Source organism: Sabethes cyaneus, chromosome 3 (assembly GCF_943734655.1).
Source record: "Sabethes cyaneus chromosome 3, idSabCyanKW18_F2, whole genome shotgun sequence".
NCBI classification, from domain to species: Eukaryota; Metazoa; Arthropoda; class Insecta; order Diptera; family Culicidae; genus Sabethes; species Sabethes cyaneus.
This window is the reverse complement of record NC_071355.1, coordinates 187,930,692-187,951,501: the sequence shown is the minus strand read 5'-3', so window position 1 is coordinate 187,951,501 and position 20,810 is coordinate 187,930,692. Positions and strand designations below refer to the sequence as shown.

The following is a 20,810-nucleotide window of genomic DNA, read 5'->3' as shown; positions in this document are numbered from 1 at the left end:
TTTACCCGGTGGCCATTTGGGAAGATTAAGAATTATAAAAAGTGATGACCTGTAATTCTACGCTGAAATTATTTTAGACTAGGATAGTATCTCTAGAATCTTACAAGCGAATCCCAGCCCGGCCCTGTTTTATCACCAGCGCTGAAACGATCTAGTAGATCTCTTGTTTTAAACTTGTTCGAAGTTAGCAGTTGGCTTTTAAAATTTAAGACCTACCCGAAACTCGATATTACTGTGCAGCGCAATAAATGGCAAAGTTCTTAATAGCAGACAGCTTTAGTGCAGCTCTTCCCGGCTACCATAAAAACAGTTCATTTAACCTACATCCTCGAAGCCCCTTTATTGGGCCGATCCTGGAATAGTATCTCCGGCAGCCAGTGTGAAAATCTGGCATACCTCAAAGCGATTGTATATTTGCATTGCATTCGGAACACGACACTAAACTATTCACTTCTCTCGGCACTGCGGAACAAGTTTCGTGGAGTCACCGTTGTTGTTCGGAAACTTTCATCCGAAAAACTACTACTTCGTCGAGAGCGGTGAAATTCGCCGCGCAAAACTAACTAACTCGTAGGCACACTATTGCATCTAGCCAGCGAACCGTTGCATCGAGTGCCTGCAGAGTGTGACTCTCTATCGGCCCAGCTGCTAGAACAAATCAGTGCATAGGTAGAGCATCGTAAGCCTTGCTGATATTGCTGCAGCCTATCGTTCTCTTCTGCCGGCATCCGGCGGAAAGTTCGGCATAAAACTTCCGAGCTATTTCAGGAATGTTTAAAACAAGCAAAGCAGCCACGTATAGTCGTCTACACACTTAATGATTGTACGGTTCATAATTCGGCTCGTTGCTTGCGGGTTTTGTAAACATTGGAATTGGAGTTGGCTTCTTTCGTCCTGGAAATTCCGACCGCCCTGGGAGTGCACAGGACTGTAATGACGTTCATAAAAATTCTTTACGACTTTATTCAAATTTTCGACAATAAATTTATAGCTCAACCATCGTCCATCTCCCTGGAGCAAGATGAAAGTACTCACATTTGGAAGATGGGGAAGAGGGAGGGCTTCGACCGGATGGCAAGAACGGCCAGCTTGTGCCGCTCTGCCAGCTGCCGTTGTGATATCCTATCGTTTTGTTCAATCTGAATAATTTGGTGTGAATGTGGAAATTCATTGATTTATGGAATATGCATGACAATGGGTGGCGGACGGGCTGGCTGGCTGGGTGGCTGACTGGCGGCGGGACCGAAGCTGCAAAACTGCTGTTCCGATGGAAAGACCGTGTGGGAAAAGTTCGTCATTGGATTCAACCCAAAACTTTATCAATATTATAGCCGACACGTCAGAACTAAGGTAGGAAAAGCTGTGTTATTGCCCGTCGGGTGAAAACAAGGCTTGGAAAAGAATAGAATGGTAAAATTCAATAGTGACAGCAGCAGTTTAAAGGCCAACATGCCAAATATGGTAAATCGTTGAGAAGAGGGGGAAGTTTAATGCTAATGTTTTCTGTGTTCTCTTGTTGGTCATAATGAATTAAGGGATTGCTCATGGGATACATGCATATTGTTGCCTACTGGATAGGGCCGTTCAAAATTAACTCTATGCTTTATTAACAGTGTTGAAACCTTAGTTCTATCTTTAATAGCGCGAGAGAGTTTGTTCTTCGTGGTGATTGGATGTAGTAATACAGGGATGTGACTAACAAAGAGACGTTTAGTAGGTTGATTCATATCGTTTGTTAGACTTGCTGCTAAACTTATCGTCTTATCATCTCTTGTGATCGAAAACTACATTCACTTTCACTAGCGTGCACATAAATATAATCAAAAGGTCCCGACCTTTCAGAAGAATTTTCGCTCCTGGAAAATCGAGTAGTCCTAAGATGGCGAATCTATATTACTTATCACAAACATACTGGCCGATCAGGTTTAAAACTCAGAACTTGCGGGTGAAACTGGAGCAAACATTAAATTCGCCTTGAATTTTGACTAATTTAAGCTTGAAGCTTTATTTCAAATTGAACTTAAAGTCAGATTTAAAATTGGAATTAAATTTGGAGCAATTTAAATTGGAAGTTTTACTCGAAATTAGATATGAAATCGAACTTTAAAGAGAATTTAAAATTCAAATTTGAAATTAGAATTGAAGTTTTACTTGAAATTGGATTTGAAATAAAAGTTTAAATTGGACTTGAAATTATACTCGAAATTGAAAATTGGATTTATATTTAGTCTAAGAAATTCATTTGGAATTAGACATGAAATGGGTACTCAAATTTTGCTAGGAATGTGACTTGTGAGTTTGGACATGGAAACGAAATTAGACAAGAAGTTTTACTTGAAATAAAGACTGACATATATCGTCTCTATCTCTCACATGTTTAGGGGCCATTCAGATACCACGTGGAAAATGCCAAATTTCAACACCCCCCTCCCCCTCCGTGTACGAGCGTGGACATTGACTCAACCCCCACCCCCCTCCATTTTTTGTCCACGTGAACATTTTAGGAAGACCAGTTATTTTTCAAATACGTTGTCAATGGATTTTCTTTTTCGTGGCGAGCTGCATTTGATTGTAAGGCAAAATACAATACACGTCGTGACCTAATTTTAATTAATTCAAAAGGCACAAATGAAAGTTCTATTTATTGCAAAAATGTCGCTTGTCCACGTGGACATTTTCTATACCACCTCCCCCCCCCCCCCTTCCGTGGACAAGCGTGGACAATCACGTACCCCCCACCCCCCTCTAAGCTGTCCACGTGGTATATGGCTGGCCCCTTAGTTCTTTTTTGTTACAGTTTTTCGCTTTTCTAATCCCGTTTTTCCACTTTTTTCTGTTCTTTTTCTAACGGTATAGTTATCTTATCTTTCTTTCGTTTTTTCTTCGTTTCTTGTCTCTTTTTTTATTGTTATTTGTAATTTTCTTTAGATGCTCCGGCTTTTCTTCTTTTTTGTCATGTTTATTTTGTTTTTGCTCCCTTTTTCCCTTTGTTCTCCGGTTTTTCTTTTGTATCTCCCATCGTCTCGCCTTAGTTTTTCTCTACAGTTTCACCTCTTTCTGTGGTCAGTTTTTTCTGGTTTTGTTTCTTTCTTTTTTGTCCCATTTTTCCATCTCATTCCCATTTTGACCCATCTTTCTCCTTTTATTTACTGGTTTTTCGTTTTTCTCTTTTCCTCAATCAGTCTCCTTTTTTCTCTTTCGTTATTCTTCGTTTCTCTTCTGGTTTCTTTTGTTTTCATTGTTGCTGCCTTGTCTCGTTTTCTCTTGTTTTTAAAGATTTTTTCCGTCCTTTTATTTGTCTCGTTTTCCCTCCGTTTTGCCTTTGTTTTTACTTTTTCCTGTCCGCTGTTTTCACACTCCCTTTATTTCTTATTCCTTTTTTCGTCCTTTTCTTTCACAACTTTCCTCATTTTTTTTTCTATTTTTTATGTTTTTTAATCATTTTCAAGCCCGTTTTCTTGTTTTCTAGTCTTGCTTTCAGTCCCGTTTTCTAATTTTTGGCTCCCTCTTTATATGTGCTGCTTTTGCTCCTTGTTTGTCACGTTTTGTTTTACGTTTTATCTCATTTGTCTTCCGTTTTCTTTTTTTCTCCATTATCCATTTTTATGTTCTCGTTTCGTATTTTTCCTGCCTCCGTATTATTCCATTTTATTTCATTCCATTGTTACTTTTTTGTTCACTAATCTCATGTCTTGACCTTGAAATGCGGTCATACATATAGTTAATATTTCTTTGAAACGGTGGTTTGACAATTGATGAAGGGACGGTAGGGTTAAGCGTAGCTACCAATACCCTCCCTCCTCAACTTTCCGCTATTTCCCCTCTTTCACCAAAAAATTTTCATTTCTTGTGTTCTGTTCAGTTTTCTCTCACTTTATGTCTAGTTCGTTTTCATTTTCACTCTTGACTTACTTGTTTTATTTATCGTTTTTCCTACTTTACAGTTAGCTTTCTTCTTTTCTGTTCTCCCTCTTTTTTGTTTACTGTCCTTTTTCGCCTCGTTTTTCCTTTTTCTTCACATTCATCTTTTTTTTGTTCCATTTTCCCTCCGAGTTTTCTTTTGTTATTTTTTTTCATTCCAGTTTTTCTTATTTTTCTCTCTCGCGTTTTTCCCTTTTTTCTACCTCGTTCGTTCAGTTTTTGTCACGATTTTCCACGTGCTCTTTTTCGTTTTGTTCTCCAGGAGCAACAAGAGATGGATTACGTCTAACTCCAGTCTAACCATTCATACGCACACACATACGCTTCACCCGTCGACGGTAATAATTTTTTTTGGAATGATCGAAACTAGATGTCTCAAGTAACAATTTGGGTTTTATTACACTCTTATGATGGCATTTAAGACCAAAATTGGTCATGAACACCGCCATAAGAGTACAATTAAACTCACATTGTTACTTGGCACACGACACCCTATATTAGATAGTCTCACGTGAGACTATCTAATATAGGGTGTCGTGTGCTGGTAGTTTAACTGTCAAAACACTTGGGCGTAAACTGAGAGAGTGTGGGTTAGAGTCCCACTCAGCAGTTGAACTACGCAATATATTTTTGGCCCCATATCGAAGTTTCGCAGTTTCATCTAGTCTACCATTCTTCCCTCCAAACGATCCTCCACCTTTAATAACCTTCACTTTTAATTTTAATGGGGTCAGACATGTAATTAAGTTTATTTAACGGTAGTTTTGACGCAAGACTACGCCTGACGGCAAAATTTAACTAAATAAGGCGACATTCAAAAAAATCTTTCTAGAAAGGTGATCGGATTTTGAACGCTAATAGCTTAGTGATTTCCCGATCACAATATTTTTGCACCAATCAATCGGAAAATCTTTTTATTTCTGTAAGGTAACAGGATGACAGTAGTTTTATTTTTGATTATGCAAACCATTCCAAATGCATACTTTTGCCAGGGCGACTATGATGCTTTCTTAAGGGGGGGCCCTACTCTGGAAAGTCGGTAAACTTGTATTTTATTTTTTTGCATTTTCGAGACGCTTATACCTTCAGAAATGCCAAGCTAAAAGGATTTTTTGATATCTGATCTCGTTGAAAACTTACGGCAAATATTGTGGAGTCGCCTCAAGGGAAGTCCATTGCTGTACGAAACTTTGAACGCATTTTCCCCGAAACCATGTTTCTTTAGCTGGCGGTACGTCTATCTCAGAATCTAGTAAACCGATTTGGCTGAAATTTGTTTTCAGCATGTAAAAATGAATTATCTAAATTGTTACGCAGCCGTTTTTTTATATCATAATTTTTCAATTTTTTATGAGCTCATAGGGCCATTACAAATATTTTATAAAGTTTTTGTCCTTCCGGTGTCCGGCCACTGAAGGTGGGGGCGAAAAAAACAAAGTGAATTTTTTAATCGAGTAAAAAAACCCGATTTAATCCACCTAGTGGTGAAAGGAACCTTTGTTATACGGTCTTACTTGCTATTTGAGATAGAAATCGACACGTCTTCGAAACATAATTCATCTATTGGTTATCGTTGCGTGGTGCGTTGGCTTTCATTAAATTTTTGGAAATTTAATAAGTTTACAAAATTTGAACAAAATAGCAGCACCTATAAATTTTGATAGATCCTTTTTTCATGAAATTACTGAGTAAGGGTAAGCTGGTTGTTTCTAATTTGAGTAAGTGCAAGTAAAAGCAAGTTATAAGAGGAAATATTATTCTTTAACATATACATTGCGTAGTAAAAGTCTAGTTCATAGGTTTTTGAACTACGCATAAATTTCTGTAACGCCATTATTTTTGATTGACATCAATAAAGTTTTCTTGAATAAATTTCATCAATATCTATTAACCTTCGATTACTCACGCTGTTGCATTTTGTACAACACGTGTAGGTTTTTGAATGCCATATTGTTATAAAGTTACAAATCTCTGCTTAACTAACGTATGTTCTTCAATTACCTTGTTATGAGCAAAATGTCATAATTATGCATTAATACTTTAAATTGTTGGGCAAATAGATCAGCATAAACTGACATCACAGAAACGAAGCAATCAGCATGTGAGTTGTACCGCGATTGGCCCTGGAAGTTTCTCTCGTTTCTTCATATGTAAAAATGGTGTCTGTATGCAGCAACATAATTAGCAAATATAAAATGTTTAAAATGTATCTGTTGGTAGTCGAGTCATTCGGGGTCAACATTAAGGCTTTTTTTTAATCAAAGTTCTACAGTACCTAAACAAACAAACATAGAGGTATACTATATTAATCAAAGTTGTGTATTTTTACTATTTATACAATTTTGTAATACATGAAAAAGGAATGCAACAATTACAAAAAGAGCTAAAATACTCTGATCTTACAAATTCATATACAATGAATAGGATTTTTCTCTCTTCGCTTAATAGATAGAAGGTTACTGTATTCAACAAAATTTCTTGTAATAATATGTTCTAAAACTTTGCAGAACACATCAATGTGTTATATTGAAACTGAAGAAAAATAATTTTTTTATTTCACTTATAGGGGGATTAATCAAAATTTAAATTGCACCAGACGATAGAACTTTCAATTTCAAGAAATTCTTCCGAAGGTTCCATAAACCTAAAACCAAGTTTTCCCAGTCAAAATTCTAATGCGCATGTCTTTTTGGCTTTGGACCATTGTGCGCACGAGTAACCGAATTACAAAAGTCGGCGCGAGTGTTGGAGGGTTAATATCTTTTGATCGGCAAAACCGATTCTTCTGAAATTTTGCAGATATATTTGTAGCATTAAAATCTCTAATTTGATGCCAAAATAATTCAAACTAGATAAATCATCTTAGATGAAATCGTTATAAATTATTGTAAATTTTAATGTGTTGTATTCAATTGATCATAACTCTCAAATTAAACGTCCAATCAAAAAACAAATCAATAGTGATCTATTAGGTTATGTTACCTGTCAAATGAGACTAATAGCGTCTAAATCGCTTTAGTCATTTCTAAGAAACAGGCGATAATTATTACCTTGTCAAAACAGGTTTTTTAAGCATAACTTTTAAACTGATTGTTTGTTTTCAATAAAATTTATCCGAAAAATTTAGTGTTAACAAGAGCTTTCATTCGATACCAAGATCGTTGAAATCGGTCATTTGGGTACGGAGAAAATCGTGTCACGTAATTTTTACTTTTTTACTTATAACTTTTAAACGAAATGTCGGACCTCGAAACAATTCAATAGTGATATACTAGGTAATAATACCTTTCAAACAAAAGTAATAGCGAACAAATCGGTTCAGCCATCTCCGAGAAACAGGCGATAGAAAAGTTGCGCTCCGCACATACATACACACATACACACACACACACACACACACACACACACACACACACACAGACATTGCTCAGTTCGTCGAACCCTGTCGATTGGTATATGTGGCTCGGCCCTCCGGGCCTCGGATCAATTTCGTGTTTTTCGACCAATTCCTAAACCTTTGTTATAGTATAACAAAGGTAAAACATGGATTTTAAGAATTTTTATATAAGGTTTAAACGTGAAAACCGAATCTATTCTTGCTTATAATATATACGTTATTATTTTCTATGCAAAAATATTCAAAAAAAGATAAAAACGAAGGAAAATTTTTTTACACGATTTTCGGAAATTCCATTGTTCGAATTTCCATTTCTGTTTCATGCTAGAAGCGTTAATTCAACTCGGAGACTCATTTTCGAGTTTTTCAGACTGTAGAGCCCACAGACAATTGATTTTATAAAAAGAAATTTGACTCATATCCTACAAATTATTTTTTTGCCCCCCGATTTTTCAAGCCAATTTCCAAGGGGGGGGGGGGGGAGACAAAAACTTTAAATATGATTTGCAATGGCCTAATTGGCGATTTTTAATGAAAAAACCCGAATTAATCCACCTAGCGGCGTGACCTAGCCTTTCTACTGCCGCAATAATCATTATTTAATTTCCCAGGGACATCTATAATTAACTTGACTATATTCTTAAATATCCGTTCCGTATTCCTCAAAATACTCATTTGCCAGTAAAATTCACAACGTATTGCGTAGAGCAATTATATTTTCTTTCCTTGGGTGCGTAAATACTTGTAAGCGTCATTTATGTTACTTGATGAACACCTTATTTAGTTTTATAATATTTACGTGATTTATAGAAAAATAATGTAGACACAAAAGATAATTTTTGCAGACTTCAATGAATATATATAGAAAATTAGAAATTAACCCTCTAACGGGTCTACAGACGGCCTTAACTTTCGGGCTTCAGAGCCACATACGAAACTTGTTTTGAATTGACAATATGAAATATGTGTTTATAGCAGATTTTTTGATATTTTGTTATTTTGATATTAATACCATGCGTTCAAAAATTAGCATCTTTGAAAAACAAAAGTTCAGAAAAATTATTATGATGCTTCGCTTTTGAAGAAAAACGAATTCTACAACAAAATGAATAATCTCAAAATTTTGCTATTAGTTTGCTTGGCTTGAATTTTGCAATATATCTGAATTAGAAAAAATAACTGATTAAAGCATTAGATATGAAAAAGAAAAATTGAACTTTTTCTTAGCTGGCGCTCCTTCAGATAATTATTTTTGCATGAAAATCAAAACTTAAGGTTCTTTTGAATGTAATTCATGAAAAGATAGTCATTAGCTTGATCGCATCGTTTTTCCAATGTATCCAATGTTAGAGGGCTAGGAAAACAAGATGAGGTCGAAAAATAGTGCAAAAGCTGCGCCATAAACATGCTTGAGAATGGGAAATATGATCGATATGATTTCCAGTGCTTGTCATTTTTTATTTATTTATTAAAACATGATTCATGACATAACACATCTGTCCTTTAAAATGTCACTAACGAAAATAAATCTTACAAAATTACTACCGTGCAACGTTTACTTCCTATTTTTCATATAGCATTTCTAAGCTCTAGTATCTATTGATTGAAAAGAGCATCTATTGATGCGGAAAATTTGTTTGAAATTTGTATAAATTTATTTGTAAAAATCAATTTACTAGTATTTTTAATCCTATCACCACTATACCTACATGCTTAAATTAACTGCTATTCTTCGCGTATTGCTTTTCTTGTACAATTGTGAGCAACAGCAAGTGAAGAAAATGACAATTGAATTCTGAAATCAAAGAAAAGAAAAAACTTTTCGATTGAATCTCACTATTTAATATTTATTTGCGACAGATACGTAGTTCACCTACGACGTGCAGGCTTCATCAGTGTCTTATTTCAAAGCGTATACGTATCTGTCGCGAATAAATTTGAAATAGTGGAATTTAGTCGGTAAAAGTTTTTTCTTTCCTCTAATTTCAGAGTTCGTATTCCACTAAGAGGCTTCAATAACTTCAGACAATTGACATAATTCTCACTTTGCTTGAATTTCAATGCAAATTTAAAAATTGCAAATTGACATCACATACACACGTATATACATAGTTACATACATACATACATACATACATACATACATACATACATACATACATACATACATACATACATACATACATACATACATACATACATACATACATATATACATACATACATACATACATTATACACATTGGATACAATCAACATTTGATTGATATGTTTTGATTTCACACGTTTTAACGGTTTAATATACGGTGCTTAAGTGTTAAAGTTTGAATAACTTTTGAATGAACCGTCCGATTTTAAATAACTTGGTTTCGTTTGATAGATCTCAGCAGTAATTTTCAAATACTAATAAAATGTGTGATGTTTTTCATTGAATTGATGGTTATATGTTACAAAAATATGTTTTAAATACTATTTTTTCACATTTCTTTATGTAACTTTCAAACTACAAGTCCAATCGTCATGAAATTTGGAAGTTAAGGGTTTGCAAGGCTCCCCTTTCATATGCAATCAATTTTGTTCAAATCAGTTAAGGGACCTATGAGATAATGAAGTCCCATATTTTTCGTATTTTTATACATAACTTTTGAACTAAAAGTCCGATCAGTATGAAATTCAATAGCGACCAATGGGACATCTAGACCTTTCATTTGACACTAAGAACATTAAAATCGGTCCAGCCATCTCCGAGAAAAGTGAGTGAGATTAAAAGCGTCACATACACACACACACACACATACACACACACACACACACATACATACACACACACAGAAAATGCTCAGTTTTCGAAACTGAGTCGAATGGTATATGACATTCGGCCCGCAGGACCTTCTTTCTATTTCCGGTTTTCCGAGTGATTTCTATACCTTTATACTATATATTTATATAGTAGAAAGGCAAAACATCTTTCTCTTGGAAAAATTATCGCCAGTTTGGTAATTTTTAGAATTTTCAAAAACCGCTACGTAACAATTTAGGTATTGACCTAAAGCTTCAAAATCATCCTTGAAATCCGTTCTACGATACTCTGTTGGTTCCCGGCACGTACCGCCAGCAAGGAACTATTTTCTAAAGAGCATCCACGCGTCCACCTACCACCAGCATAATAATCACTATTCTGATATTCAAAAAACACAAAATACATCTTTAAATACACCTTAAGCAATAACCAAACGGTCTTCCACAGTAGGGTCCCTTTTAAACCTCAAACTCAAATCCTGATTTGAATGAATCACGTGAACCAGTTCGAATATCTTTATGCATTACGGCTCAAAAGCGCGTAATTTAAACCTACAAATCCAATGCATGCTATTTTTTGAGTAATAATTGGGAAAACACCAACTAAAGGCTGTTTTCCTGCTACTATTGAGCTATAATCAGCGAGTTTGGAAAACGTAAATACCCAGTGATTGATAACTTTTCTCCTCTACTGCAGTGGGTTTATGATAAAACGTTTATTTTTTGCTTGCTTGAAAGGCAGAAGGAGAAGTTAGTTCGTTTATGTGCTCTAAATACCTCAATTTTCTTCTAGGTTAAAGGACCACCGCATTCAGTTGAGTATATTTTTTGTGTTAACTTTTTCAACCAATAGTGCGAGTCTTGTTCGTTAATTAATATGTAGCTTTGTGTTATTCTTTGAATGTTGACTATGCAAAGCGCTGGAAGCCAGGTAGATCGATGTCGCTATTTCAAGACTAGTCACTGAAACTGTGTGGTGGTTACAGCTTGATTTTAAACTTGACGGACAATATATTGAGGCAGAGCTTGCATTAAATCTATCAAAATTAGGTAATAATTGGGAAACCGTAAATTAAGTCGTCTTGAACCACGAACGCAGATTGGTCGCAGAGCGAATTGTGTTCCATCATTTAAAATATTTAAAGAGTAGAATTCATAGATTGTTGTAGGTATATCGAATTGTAGCATACACTTTGACCTAATAATGTTCAAATTTAATATCTTTATACGTACTATCAACATTGAGCGAAGGGACTGTACCTATTCATGTTTACATTCATAGTCCTACACCAAGCCTGCGTTTGTGTTCTGAGACCCTTCTACTTTTTTTTTACTACCAATGAAGGGGACGGTAGGAGAAAGTAATGAAACAAAACTGTTGATGGGATCCAAACACCAGGGGAACATAATGGGACCAGGTGTCAAGGGAAAAGAGCGGAAAATTAGGTAATGAGGGTCATTGAAGCACCACTTAGCCCTTCGTTACTCGCGCTGTTGTATTTTGTACAAAGCCTGTGAACCGTTAACTTTATCTCGGTATATTTCGGCATTCAGCAAAACAGAAAATTGCTGTTTTCAACAAAGTTGATCCGCAGACCAAGATCTTTCAAACAATGGAAAAGGTTTCATAAGTTTTTTACCAAGTGGCATTGGTATTCGAGTGAATTCTGCTAGGTTTAAGCATGCCTATAAATCGAAATCGACGCGAGTAACGAAATGTTAAGAAGTTGTGTACCGTCTAAAAGGAGCTGTTATTGTTGTTGTTATCCATACGCGTCAACCGTGGCCATCGCATGCGGTGATCTGATGTGCTATGCGTGCTGTATGAATTCGTGCAGTTTTCAGATACTAATTCAACACTAAAACGATACGTTTAAAATTAAATTGCAAAGAAACTGAAAGAGATAGGCATTTCACGTCAAAGAACAAAATTGTAAAACAATACTCGAGCTTTAAATTAGTTGATAAAAGCAACCAACTTTGTCACGCTTTTACAGGAGAAATTTGATGAAAACGCAATGAGAAATACTTATTTCAAAGCTTTTAGCTTCTGAAAAATTACTAAATTTCATGAGGTAAGCGTAAGGGTAATTTTTAGTACAATATTTCCACAGCTATCGAATGACAATAACAGAATTGAACTATGGCTAGCATACTTTTTGAACTAAAACTAATTTAAGGCTAGAAACCGAAACAGAACAAAAACAAAACCGAAAACTAAAAATGTTTAATAACTCTGTAATGATTGATATTGGATCATATGTATAGAATTATGATTTTCGTCAAATGAGATCCTCTATCCAACACCCTGATTATTGATGAGTATGCATATTGATACTCCAATTTTAAGCACTCTGAAAATCATTGAAATAGCTTAAAGCCCGATCGATCACACCTTTAAAACAAATCATCAGAAGAAGCTTTCGCACTTACCCCACTCCATTCTCCGGTGATCCATTTGGGACACTCTTGAGTATTGCACGCTTCCTGGCTCTTTGGTCGTACGCCCCGGCACGCTTCGTCGGGAACCTTATTTTTAGCACCATTGCTTTCTTCCGCGCAAACCACTACGCGCTCCCGAATGCCGCCACCGCAAGACTTGGAACAGGGTCGCCATTCGTCGGTGACCCATCTGTTGAGAGGAGGGAAATGAGAGTAAATTACACAGTGTTACCTCCCGAGGATGTTAGCGGGGCTACTACTAATGGTGGACTTACTTCGGTGGACATAGATGGGTGTTGCATTGCACTACCGTAGGTTCCGGCCGGGATGAAGCGTTGCACAGTGATTCCTCTACGTCAACGCCAGTCACTCGATTCCGGCATGTGGGCATTGCCATTTTGTATCCTTTCAATTAAAAATGTTAAATTTATAATTCAATAACAAACAACAATGTTGAGAATTTTCTAGTGTTCAACATAAATTCTAGCTTTCAGTGGCTGTCATAAGAAAATAAGTTCAAGCTATAGCTACAAGCAACCCGGGAAACGGTTTCAGTACAGCCGAAGCGACACAAGCCGATTGAGCACTGCGGCGCTACAAACAGCGGAGACATTGTTCCGGGTTTCGGGTTTCGTTGCTGGAGTTGCTAGAGCGTACCTACTTTCACTGACATACACCTCAGGACATCGTGTATCGAAATTCACTTACCGCCTCCGCAGGTGACAGAGCAGAGTGACATCGGTGCTATCTCCCACTGATAGAGCGGCTGGCTGCAGGATGTTCCGTCGCCTCCGCACACGCCGCACACGTCGATCTTCTTCGTGGAACCGATTTTCAAGTCACATCCGACGCGCTGGTTTGGATGGATGGATGGATGGATGAAGATATGAATTATTTATTTGAATAAACTCGTAGCACGACTTGACGTGTTCAATTGTTGATTTGATGCCACACGGTCGGTTTGCAAGCAATATAACGTAATATGATTACATTGTTTGAAAAATTTACGATTCATCAATCGTATATCTTTTGCACGCATAAAACAGAGCTTAATTGGTTATTCCCTCTAGTGGTGATAAATAAAATAAAATGCAAAAAAATATTCACCGCATAGTGTTTGATTTGTGAGTATCACTTGACTGGGGAAATATTCAACATCATTTGCATGAGGAAACTTTCACTCGAGAGTTGGGATAATTTTAAAGCAACTGGATCCAGCAGTTACTTAGTTTGTTGAGATGGAAAATCGCGTTTTTTTGCAATTAACTGAAATTATACGGCATTTGAAGTGACAGTTTGATAAACATCATTGCGTTTACCAGTAATAAAACTTCTACCAGCGGGCAGTGGAATCCTCAAGTTTTGAGATGTTTTTTTTTGCTCGTTTGTTCTTTCTGCCTTGTAATAGAAAACCGTCATACGATCGTCCGAAAGGGTAGTAGTTATAAACTTTCGGGATAAAATTTTTCCCAAAAGTTAGCTGCAGCAGCAGTTGGTGCTCTTAGAGTGGAATGACACTTTTCACTTTGAATCTCAGTTTTTTGCTGCGTTTACTCGGAATCCTTAAAGTTCTCAATGTGAAAGCGAAACACGCTGTTAAAGTTGACTAACCTGGTTGAGTGTGTGTGTGAGTAACACAACCTAGAAATTTCATTGACATTTCAAAGTTGCATCGTTTTAAAGTTGTATGTTTCAGTGGATGCTAGTACTACATGAAGCACTGTTATTTTAATGACTTTAATTTAAGCTTTTAGATGTTTCAAAATGGATTGACACCTATTATAGTATAATTCATAGAAGTGAAAACGTGAGCTAAGTTCGCAATAAAATTAAAACAAGATTTTAGAACAGCAATTCATACAGGAATATTTGAGAAATTGGTTAATTTTGTCTCAAACAGATTAAAACAGGTCATCAAGAATGTAAGTGATTCTACTATATGCACTGTATCTTAAAAACGGAAAACTTTCCCAGTAATTATTGCTATGCATCTTAATATGCTTTAGTTAAACATTGATTTTAAAAATATGAGTTACCATTCTTTGCAAAAATACTGAGCAACATTATTAAAAGAAAAATTTATGCGCAGCTGTCCGAAACAGCGCTTCCTATCCTGCGGTTTTGACCTGAACATGACGGGGTCCGTGAACTTTGTTCGGTCCAGTGTCACCTTCATCTCAGGCACTGCAAGCTTCGCTGTCGCTTGTTTTAGCAAAGGAATGTTGGTTCGAATGCAGGCCTGGCGACTAAGACTTTCGCTTGTCACCCTTAGCAATCACAAGATCATATTTTTTCAGATTCGGCGATACGAATGGCGCAAAGTTACTGCATGATTGGTGGGTGGAGCGGTTCATTTGGGCCGATTCCACTGAGAAATTAGTTGGGAATAAGAGCTTCCAAATGATCTGATTCCTGATCTACGTACGTTGACGGACGGCTGTTTATAATTCCAGCTGCTTTGACTAATGTGGTAGGCAATATTTCTTCTGTCAGTCACTTTCCATCGTCTATTGACTCCAGTATATCTTTTGTGGAACGAACGAGTCTCTCCCAGACTCCGCCTATGTTGAATGCAACAAGTTACTTGAAGTTCTAGTTCATCCGAGCCGATGTCAAGTCTTTTGCGCAGTCCTCGTTGATGCTGCGTGTTTGGATCTCCTCTTCATTGCTTGCCCACTTGAAGTTTGTGTCTCTGTCCTAGAAGGCTTCCAATGGCAGATCTTGACCATCAATGACCATCAAACACGATTGCGTGGTTAGAGAATGCACTACTTCGAGATGAACCATTCTGACTATCAGACTTGTGAACAAGACATCTATCTCTTTTCACAACAGTGGACGCCCAACAGTCATCGACTCGAAGTAATCGGTTTCTATGAAGCAGAGTGGTCATAGGTAAGGGGTGAATTCCTGTACCGAAAGTGCAACTATCCGTGGATATCATGGACGACGTTTGGTGTCTTTGCACTGTATGCAAACTTTCTCTACTTTGGGTACAACACTGCCCACCTGTGGAATCACGAATCGTTGCTGCTACTCGTTGTTTACGGTCTTTCGGTATTTGTCGGGTAACGATGTGGTCTTTTGGGAGAATCATCGGAAAACGCAAATCGGAAGCCAGGAATAGGAATTCAGCCGGTCCGGTCCGAGCCTCCATACGCAGAAAGCCGTTCTCGTCGATGAGAGGAGTTAGCTAGTAGAGAAAACTGAATTTTTCGACCACGTCTCGGCCGGACCCTGAACTCGTTACTAAACGTCTCCGGCTGAGCTGTCCCCCTCTGCCAGACTTCTGCCTCTTCATTTTCATTATGCTTCGGTGGCGTCCGTGAGACCAGATAATCGAACGGGAAAATCCTCTCTTCTTGCCTTTTCATCCGCTTAAACGTTTCTAGCGGTCACCCATTTTGGACGGACGGACCCATTTCATTCGAGTGACGTCCATCTCCGGAGCGGGAAGTTGCACGTCGTGAACGAGCAGATGTGCTCTTAGTTCAATCTCCGACGCGCTACCTTTAATTCGGCCAATTTGCTTCCAGCAGATATAGAAACAGATATCTATCCGGCAGATATCTTGGTAGCCAGACAACGTCCGAGGGTGGTACCAAGACTGATATAGCCACACGGATCAGGAAGGCCAGGGGTGCCTTTGTAGGTCTGCGAAACATTTGGCGCTCAAACCAGATCACTTTACGTACGAAAACCCGAATTTTTGATTCAAACGTTAAATCCGTACTGCTGTATGCCTGCGAAACATGATGCGTCTTAGCGGAGATAACGTAAAAACTGCAGGTATTCATCAACCGGTGCCTGCGATACATCAGTCGTGCCTGGTGGCCTGATAACTGGGTATCCAATGAGGAACTCCATCGTCGGTGTCATTAACGGCCGATAGCCACAGAAATTCCGAAACGTAGGTGGAAGTGGATCGGACACACCTTGAGGAAAGGAGCGATCGAGGTTTGTAGAGAAGCACTCGACTGGAATTCACAAGGACAGCGTAGAATAGGCAGACCTAGAGGCTCATGGCGGCGCAGCCTAGCCAACGACATCCGGGCTGTAGACGAGAACCTGTCCTGGCGACAGGTAAAAGCCATGGCGGGTAACCGTCAGCAGTGGAGATCTCTGATTTCATCCCTTTGTTCTTCCGGACCGGCGGACATGGACATATAAGTAAGTAAGTAAGTAAGATATAGAAACACCGACCCAGTGAGCCAAGTGCTTGTCGAACGTACTTTATGACCTTTCGTGCACTTCGTAAGTTGGTTTGCGACGTTCATTCCCGTTGGAACCCAGTGCCACCCCACCCGGTTTGTACTAATAAGTACTCCTTGTATTTCCATTGATCTGGCCCAATCTACCGTCAAGAAGTCCATCCAGAAGAACTGCTGCCTAATCTCCAACAAATGGCCGTCCCGTTCCACAAAGGCTATTCTGGGACCCAACACTGCCACTTGCAGATCAAGGTTCTCGATTTGATCGGTTCTAGCATCTCCAAAGCAACTCCGGAGAATTCGGATTTCTTCGATCATTGATGATTTGTTGAGTAGACTGAAAATTGACAAAACTTTTCGCGACAGCTGTGTAATCTTTCGGTCCGTAGATGGTCCACTGTAACTTCGACCTTACAGCGATAGGTTGATCAGGTTCGCCCATGCAGGTTTCCAATCGAGTGAACATGTTATCTAAATCTAGGTTATCTAGGAGTGCTTGACTAAGCAGCTTCAACGTTGCCACAGAACGAGGGTTCAACTGCAGCTTTTCTTGGGATTCTCTACGTGAGAGCTTGAGGTCAAATTTCGACCAATTCTCATAACGATCCACGTTACCCGTCCACATAATAACCATTGGAAGGTTTTTGGAGTAGGCAGCAATCTGTTACTTGGATAGCTTCTGTACGAATATTCGAACTTGCTTCTGGAAGTGTTACTATTGCTGGGATTGCTGCTATTCTTTTTACTGTCACTGTTGACGACTTGCTCACAGACGATTTACTTATTCTCCGATGGCTGTTAATTCTGCACAGACGGCTTCTTCGGTTTTTTGCCAGCTAGCAGGCCCTTTCTCATATAGTCAGATGGAACATTGCATCATCATTTTCTTTGTTTTCCTCGTGAGCATCATCGCTGCTTTCTTCTTAGACGTCAACGCAGTTTTCTTCTTCTTCTTCATGTTCGTCCTAACTTTCTTCTGCTTCTTCTTGCTGGCATAAGCTTATTTTTCCATCTGCTGCCGGCTTAACGACGGCATCTACCACTTTCTGAAATTCGTCGTAACGGGTGACAATTAAAATTTTGGATTTTTTCTCTCAAGCTGACAAAAATAGACAGAGATACATGAAGAAGATCTGATTTACCGAAATTAAAGATACATTGTCCAATGTTGGAAACGATTGTGTTTTTTGGTGTAATGCGATGATGCATTATCCGGCCAAAATTTGTATTGTTCATCTGCTTGATGTTTTTGTAGAAACTGGATCAAATTTTTCTTCAAACATTCGTCTGGTGCACATCTTAATTGATAGCCAAATCAGAGGGCTTTTTGTTGAAGGCACGAGAAAGAGAACGATGTCCTTCTGCGTCCATGATTTTGGCTGGTCTTCTACTACCTTGCTTGCGAATAGTTGTTGGGCATTTTAGGATACGGTAAACAGTCGTAAACAGTTAAGCTGCAACATGATCGCTTTTTAAATGTTGTACCGCATACTTTTTGCAGAGATTTCTGTGGCAGTTCGTAGAAGTGTACAATGCGCTCCCGAACTGCTTCTTGTTTCGACGCCATTTTAAGCAAAACTGAGCAAGCCTAAACAAAACAAAAAATATTGACAAAAAGGCGAAAGAGAGCTCTGACACATATATACTCTTATTTCTCTCTGAGCTTGTTCGTTGTTGAGTATAGGGACCTCGAAAAAATTCCAAAATTTTACTTGTCACCCGTTACATTTTTTTGCTCCGTTTTTGAAAGCAGGCATCCTTTACCAATTCCTCTTCCCGTATCTTACGCTTCTCTTATAGGTCGTGCTCTTGCTGCGGTTGTTTCTCGCGGAATACTTTCTTCATTTACCGCCGTTTCTTATGGAGAACTTTCTCCATTTCTAGTAGTTTTTCTCGCAAAATTATCTCCTATTCGCTTTCATTTAGGCGCGCTGTTTCACTTTCAAACTTTTCAGGAAATCTTCCAGCGTCGCTACGCTGCTGTTATTTATTGATAAAATATTTTAAAGCTCGCTCTGAGAAACAAATAGAGAATTATTTTGTTTAACAAACTAATAGGGTAAGGAACGTTAAAATCAGGGGTCGCCTGTTTTAATCAGTTGAAAATAAATGAGCTTAAAATGCAGTATTTTGTACATATTTTCAGAACTTTGTGGAAAAACACCATATTAAATCTCGAAATTGAAGCTACGCGTTACCTCACAAAGCCGTGCTGCCGGAAAAGGGTAAGCTGGATGAAGCCCCTCTTGAGGACTGTTGGAGTGCCGTGAAAACTGCTATTAACAGTGTAGCGGAGAACGTCATAGGCAGTGTGACACCGCATCGGCTTAACGAATGGTTTAACGAGAAGTACCATCAGATATTGGACGAGAAGAACGCAGCGCGGCCCAGCTAGCACCAACTCGTATATCAATGTACGAAAACTATCGTAAATATCTCCTAACAAACTCGAAATCGTATCTAAAGCTGGATAAAGTGGGATCAAGTTCATTTTCTGTCGTAAATAACGATAATGACTGACATACATACGATTTTCAGCACAAAATCGTAGAGTAGTACGGAGCGACTCGCGCTTAATCGGATATTATCGTATATAAATACTTATATAGTCGTAACGCTCAAAATTATTCGTAATAACGTATATCGCCTCCAAAATAGTACGGATATGCCAATTTTGCGCATGAAATACGATTTATTTAGCATGTATATCTGTACGTAATGCTGATTTTTACCTTTTTTATACATATGAAAATGCTAGCTGGGGGGTGGGTACAACAACCGTCAGAGAGTGGAGCAATACAAACAGAAACGGAGACAACAAACCCGACTCTTCCAGGAGAAGGAGCGCCACCAGGAAGAGAAGGAGTGCGAAGAGCTCGAGCAGCTGTACCGCTTTTACGTCCCGCGGAAGTTATTCCAGAGATTCAACGAATCTCGCAAAGGCTTTGTACCGCGGGCCGAAATGTCCATCTCTATCCAGAGATAAAGATGGAGGTATTTTGATTGTATTTGTAAGCGTCACCACATTGAACACTTGGATGGCGTGCAGGCGGAAGACCTTGATAACGGAGAAAGTGACTTCATTGGTGCAGCAAGCAACGGAGAGGTGCCATTCCTATCGATAAGCGAAATAAAAGCCATCTAGCAGCTGAAGAACAACAAAGCAGTAGGAAAGGAAAGCATTGGAGCGGGACTTATTAAGATGGGCCCAGTCAAGTTGGCCAGTTGGTTTCATTTGAAACCCGATGAACCGGAGGAGTGGAAAGACGGGGTTATTTACCCTACAATAAGCTGGATTGTAAAAACTACCGTGCGATCACTATCCTGAAGGCCGCCTACAAAGTGCTTTCCCAAGTCATCTTCCATCGACTATCGTCAATGACCAATAAATTCGTGGGAAGTTATCAGGCCGGCTTCATGGAGGGTCGATCTACAACCGTCCAAATCTTCACATTGCGGCAGATTCTCCAGAAATGTCCGTAGGCAGCACCTGTTCATTAATTACAAAGCCGCATATGGTAGTGTAAACCCACAAGAGGTATGAACAATTCTGGACGAAAACGGCTTTCCGGGTAAGCTTACTAACCTTATCATGGCTACGATGGATGCGATTCAGTGCTATGTGAGAATCTCGGGTGGATTGTCGGACTCATTTGAATCTCGCAGGGGACTTCAACAAGGAGATGGTCTTTCCTACCTGCTATTAAACATTACGCTTGAAGGTGTTGTAATACGAGCGGCGATCGAAGTGCCGGGCACGATTTTTAATAAATCCACAGAATTTATCTGCTTTGCTGACTATGTGGACGCTGTCGGCTGAACATTTGAGGCGGTGGAAGATACCCAGCTGCACCAGACTCAAACGCGAAGTGGAGAAGATTGGGTTGAAAATAAATAAGTTTTAAACCAAGTATACGCTGGCGGGCACCGAGGGCGACAGGTGCTGCTTAGGTAGTGTACCGTGGTATCCGACGGGGATGAGTTTGAGATAGTCGACGAGTTCGTATACCTTAACTCACTGGCAAAAGAGGACAACCGAA

General features: G+C 38.7%; 1 protein-coding gene across 1 annotated transcript in view; it reads right to left on the bottom strand.

The window, feature by feature from the left end:
• The window catches only part of LOC128739170 (protein madd-4), a 92,055-nt gene that overhangs the window by 55,839 nt on the left and 15,406 nt on the right, over window positions 1–20,810 (bottom strand). The window contains exons 4-6 of the mRNA XM_053834599.1: window positions 13,268–13,412; window positions 12,835–12,964; window positions 12,551–12,749 (exon numbers count right to left, since the gene is read on the bottom strand). Of these exons, the coding sequence (XP_053690574.1) occupies window positions 12,551–12,749; window positions 12,835–12,964; window positions 13,268–13,412 (474 nt within the window). The remainder of the gene's footprint in view (window positions 1–12,550; window positions 12,750–12,834; window positions 12,965–13,267; window positions 13,413–20,810) is intronic.